The sequence below is a fragment of the Babylonia areolata genome, chromosome 35 (assembly GCF_041734735.1).
Source record: "Babylonia areolata isolate BAREFJ2019XMU chromosome 35, ASM4173473v1, whole genome shotgun sequence".
Classification (NCBI taxonomy): domain Eukaryota; kingdom Metazoa; phylum Mollusca; class Gastropoda; order Neogastropoda; family Buccinidae; genus Babylonia; species Babylonia areolata.
Genome location: NC_134910.1, coordinates 16,708,433 through 16,713,432, shown reverse-complemented (window position 1 = coordinate 16,713,432; position 5,000 = coordinate 16,708,433). Strand labels below are relative to the sequence as shown.

The 5,000-nt window shown below is 47.2% G+C and overlaps 1 protein-coding gene across 5 annotated transcripts in view; it reads left to right on the top strand.

Annotated features, from left to right (window-relative positions):
* The window catches only part of LOC143277928 (arrestin domain-containing protein 3-like), a 25,292-nt gene that overhangs the window by 15,848 nt on the left and 4,444 nt on the right, over positions 1–5,000 (top strand). For all 5 annotated transcript variants that reach the window (XR_013053811.1, XR_013053810.1, XR_013053809.1 and 2 more), the window contains exons 6-7: positions 181–363; positions 1,617–1,809. Coding sequence is in view for 2 of the 5 variants with exons in the window: in XM_076582905.1 (XP_076439020.1) it covers positions 181–363; positions 1,617–1,809 (376 nt within the window). In the remaining 3 variants the exon portion in view is untranslated. The remainder of the gene's footprint in view (positions 1–180; positions 364–1,616; positions 1,810–5,000) is intronic.

The window sequence follows — 5,000 nt, the reverse complement described above, 5'->3', positions numbered from 1 at the left end:
GACTTTCTACAAATTGACTTCCGTGTTACAGCAAATTGACTTCCACAAATTGGCTTCCGTGTCACAGCAAATTGACTTCCACAATTGACTTGCACGTGTTACAGCAAATTGACTTTCGACAAATTGACTTCCGCGTGTTACAGCATATTGACTTTCCACAAATTGACTTCCGTGTTACAGCAAATTGACTTCCACGCCCAGACGAAGACCCGCCGGGAGAGGCGGGTGGTGGCGGAGCTGCAGCACGGGGAGATCAAGCCGGGTGGCGGGGACACCTGGAACGCCGAGAGACTGGCCGTGCCGCCCTTGCCCCCCTCTGTCCTCAGGGGGTGCAGGATCATCGACATCCACTACTTCCTGCAGGTGAACCTCTCGCACCTTCCCGGCAAGGGCTTCTTGTCATCTGATGGTTCCTTGGGTGGATGGTGGATGGTGGAGGTGGTTGTGGTTGTGGTCGTGGTGGTGAAGGCAGTGGTGGAGGTGGTTGTGGTGGTGGTGATGGTTGTGATGGTGTTGGTGGTGGTTGTGGTGGTGAAGGTAGTGGTGGAGGTGGTGGTGGTTGTGGTGATGGTGGTGGTGAAGGTAGTGGTGGAGGTGATGGTGGTGGTGGTGGTGGATGTGGTTGTTGTGGTGGTGGTGATGGTGGTAGTGGTGGAGGAGGTGAAGGTAATGATGGAGATGGAGGAGGTGGTGGAGGTGAGTGGAGATGTTAGCTTGTTCATGATGATGATGACGGTAATGATGATGATGATGATGATGATGATGACAGCGAGAACAGTATTGAAAGCATCATATCTGATGAGCAAAAGTCCACTTTTCAGCTAAACAGAGTTTGCGAGTGTGTATGTTCTGGGATTTTTTAAAAACAAAAATTGACTTTTATCTTTCTTAACCTTAACCCTGACCTATGATATATGATCTGATCTGATATGATATGATATGATATGATATGATACGATATGATCTGATCTGATCTGATATGATATGATATGGATACTTATAGTTATACAGCGCCTAGCCTCGTTTTGAGTCCAAGCTGTAAGCGCTTCACAAACTCGGGGTCATTTGCACAACAAACTGCCTACCTGGGTAGAGCCGACTGACGGCTGCCATTGGGCGCTCATCATTCGTTTCCTGTGTCATTCAATCGTATTTCAGGCACACACACATGCACACTCAGACAGACATGTAACATTTTACGTGTATGACCGTTTTGTTTATTTACGCAGCCATATATGCAGCCACACTCCGTTTCCGGGGGTGTGCATGCTGGGTATGTTCTTGTTTCCATAACCCACCAAACGCTGACATGGAGTACAGGATCTTTAACGTGCGTATTTGATCTTCTGCGTGCGTATACACACGAAGGTGGTTCAGGCACTAGCAGGTCTGCACATTTGTTGACCTAGGAAATGTAAAAAAAATCTCCCCCCCCCCCCCCCCCTGAACCCACCAGGCGCCGTTACCGAGATTCGAACCCGGGACCCTCAAATGGAAAGTCCAACGCTTTAACCACTCGGCTATTGCACTTTGCAGCGAAACATAGTCTTGGTTGCTCATCATTCGTTTCTCCAGACCGTAACCCTCAGTTGTAGTTTTCTCTTCTTGTGGCTCAGCTGAACGTGGACCCTGCAGGGATCGGCTTTGACCTGAAGGTGCCCGTGAGCATCATCATCGGCACCATCCCCCTGAAGCAGGCCCTGGACCAGTACAGCAGCATGGCGCTCCGTCAGCCGCCCCCAGGCATGCCTTCCAGGGACGACATCTACTCCTCCACGGCGGCCGCTGCCATGGAACCACACAGGCCGCGTCAGTCTCTGTTCTGTTTTGTTATACTGCTGGTGGTGGTGGTGGTGGTATGGTGGTGATGGTGGTGGTGGTGGTGGTGGTGGTATGGTGGTGATGGTGGTGGTGGTGTGGTGGTGGTGGTGGTATGGTGGTGATGGTGGTGGTGGTGGGGTGGTGGTGGTGGTGGTATGGTGCTAATGGTGGTGGTGGCGGTGGTGGTGGTGGTGGTGGTACTGAGCTGATGATGGTGGTGGTTTCTGGTGGTGGTGGTGCTGATGGTGGTGGTGCTGATGGTGGTGGTGGTGCTGATGGTTGTGGTGGTCATGGTGGTGGTGGTGATGGTGGGGGTAGGGGGGTGGTGGTGGTGATGGTGGTGGTGTTGTGGTGGTGGTGGTGGTGCTGATAGTGGTGGTGGCGGTGATGGTGGTGGTGGTGGGGTGATGGTGGCGGTGATGGTGGTGGTAGTGTGGTGGTTTCGGTGGTGATGGTGGTGGTGGTGTTCGTAGTGTGGTGGTGGTGTGGTGGTGGTGGGGGGGTGATGGTAGTGGTTGAGGTGGTGACGGTGGCTGTGGTGGTGGTATTGTTGTTGCCGTTAGTTTTTTAGGTTTTCCAGCGTCATCATTATTACTATCAGCAGTAGCAGCAGCAGTAGCAGCAGCAGTAGCAGTAGCAGCAGCAGCAGTAGCAGTAGTAGAAGTGGTAATAGCAGCAGCAGTACTAGTAGTAGTAGTAGCAGTAGTTGTAGTAATATCATTGTTAACTTCATCATAGTCAAAATCATCAGCACCATTTGTTGTTGTTGTTGTTGTTCTTGTTCTTTTGTTTTGTTAATATTCTGATGGTGTACTGTTGCTGGTATTTCTTATTATTATTGCTACCATTACCATTACTATCAGTACCATTAGTACCATTGTCATCAGTACCATTGTCATCAGTACCATTATCATCAGCACCATTGTCATCAGCACCATTGTCATCAGTACCAATGCCATCAGTACCATTGTCATCAGTACCATTGCTACCATCACCATTGTCATCAGTACCATTGCTATCATCACCATTGTCATCAGTCCATTGTCATCAGTACGAATGCCATCAGTATCATTGCTATCAGTACCATTAGTACCATGTCATCAGTACCATTGTCATCAGTACCAATGCCATCAGTACCATAGCTATCACTATCATTGTCATCAGTATCATTGTCATCAGTACCAATGCCATCAGTACCATTGCTATCACTATCATTGTCATCAGTACCATAGCTATCACTATCATTGTCATCAGTACCATTGTCATCAGTATCATTGTCATCAGTACCATAGCTATCACTATCATTGTCATCAGTATCATTGCCATCAGTACCATAGCTATCACTATCATTGTCATCAGTATCATTGTCATCAGTATCATTGTCATCAGTACCATAGCTATCACTATCATTGTCATCAGTATCATTGCCATCAGTACCAATACCATCAGTACCATAGCTATCACTATCATTGTCATCAGTATCATTGTCATCAGTACCATAGCTATCACTATCATTGTCATCAGTATCATAGTCATCAGTGCCAATGCCATCAGTACCATTGCTATCACTATCATTGTCATCAGTATCATTGTCATCAGTACAAATGCCATCAGTACCATAGCTATCATTGTCATCAGTACCATTGTCATCAGTACCAATGTCATAAGTACCATTGCTATCATTGCCATCAGTACCAATGCCATCAGTACCATTGTCATCAGTACCATCGCCTTCTCCCTGAAGGACGGAACGTGTAGCACTGTCATCAGTACCATCGCCTTCTCCCTGAAGGACGGAACGTGTAGCACTGTCATCAGTACCATCGCCTTTTCCCTGAAGGACGGAACGTGTAGCACTGTCATCAGTACCATCGCCTTACCCTGAAGGACGGAACGTGTAGCACTGTCATCAGTACCATCGCCTTTCCCTGAAGGACGGAACGTGTAGCACTGTCATCAGTACCATCGCCTTTTCCCTGAAGGACGGAACGTGTAGCACTGTCATCAGTACCATCGCCTTTTCCCTGAAGGACGGAACGTGTAGCACTGTCATCAGTACCATCGCCTTACCCTGAAGGACGGAACGTGTAGCACTGTCATCAGTACCATCGCCTTACCCTGAAGGACGGAACGTGTAGCACTGTCATCAGTACCATCGCCTTTCCCTGAAGGACGGAACGTGTAGCACTGTCATCAGTACCATCACCTTTCCCTGAAGGACGGAACGTGTAGCACTGTCATCAGTACCATCGCCTTTTCCCTGAAGGACGGAACGTGTAGCACTGTCATCAGTACCATCGCCTTTCCCTGAAGGACGGAACGTGTAGCACTGTCAAGGAGAAGACTCGTGGCTCCGTGGTGGTCTTGCTATCATTCTGTCTCGCGCGAAACGAACGTGTGCACGCTTGCGATGGGTGAAACAGGAAAATGATCTTCATCCCCTTCCCTGCAACTCCTGCCCTCCACGCTCCCCCCCCCCCCCCCCACCCCACCCCCCCACCCCCTACCCCCTCAATCCCTCCATTCCCCCTCCCCATCCCAACAACAACAACAAAACCACACAAAAGTACAGAAATCTTAACTTCCACCAATTGTCAATAATTCAATATGGAGAACTGTTTAGTTGCTGTTTGACGAATAGTTTCCAGTTATGAATATCACCATTTGAAACTGCAGACTTGTTGGTACATAGAGGCTCTAAAAATATCATGGATTAGGAAATTACACACAGGAACAGCAAAGTGGAAAAAAATACTCTTAGTCAAATCCCCAGAAATCAACTCCCTGGATCTGTACGGACCAAGAAAATTTGTAAACACTGAATGTAATAGTTTCTGGAAAGATGTATATTGGGCATATGAGAATTTTACAAAACATGTTAGGTTAAAAGAAGCACAAGAGGCACTCATAGAACCACTTTTTCATAAGGACAAATTTTAAGTCGGTAATAAGACAGTTTATTTAAAAAATTGGACCAGTAAAGGTATTTTTCTGGTTAGAGATATTGTAGATGAAAATGGATGCTTCCTTAGTCATAAAGATTTCACAGAAAAATATGAGGTTAAAGTTAATTATTTACTGTATATGGGATTTATACGTTCCATTAAAAGTTACTTGCGCACAAACAATATTACTATCACAGACAAAACTTGCAATAAAGAACCAAAAGCACTGCAGAT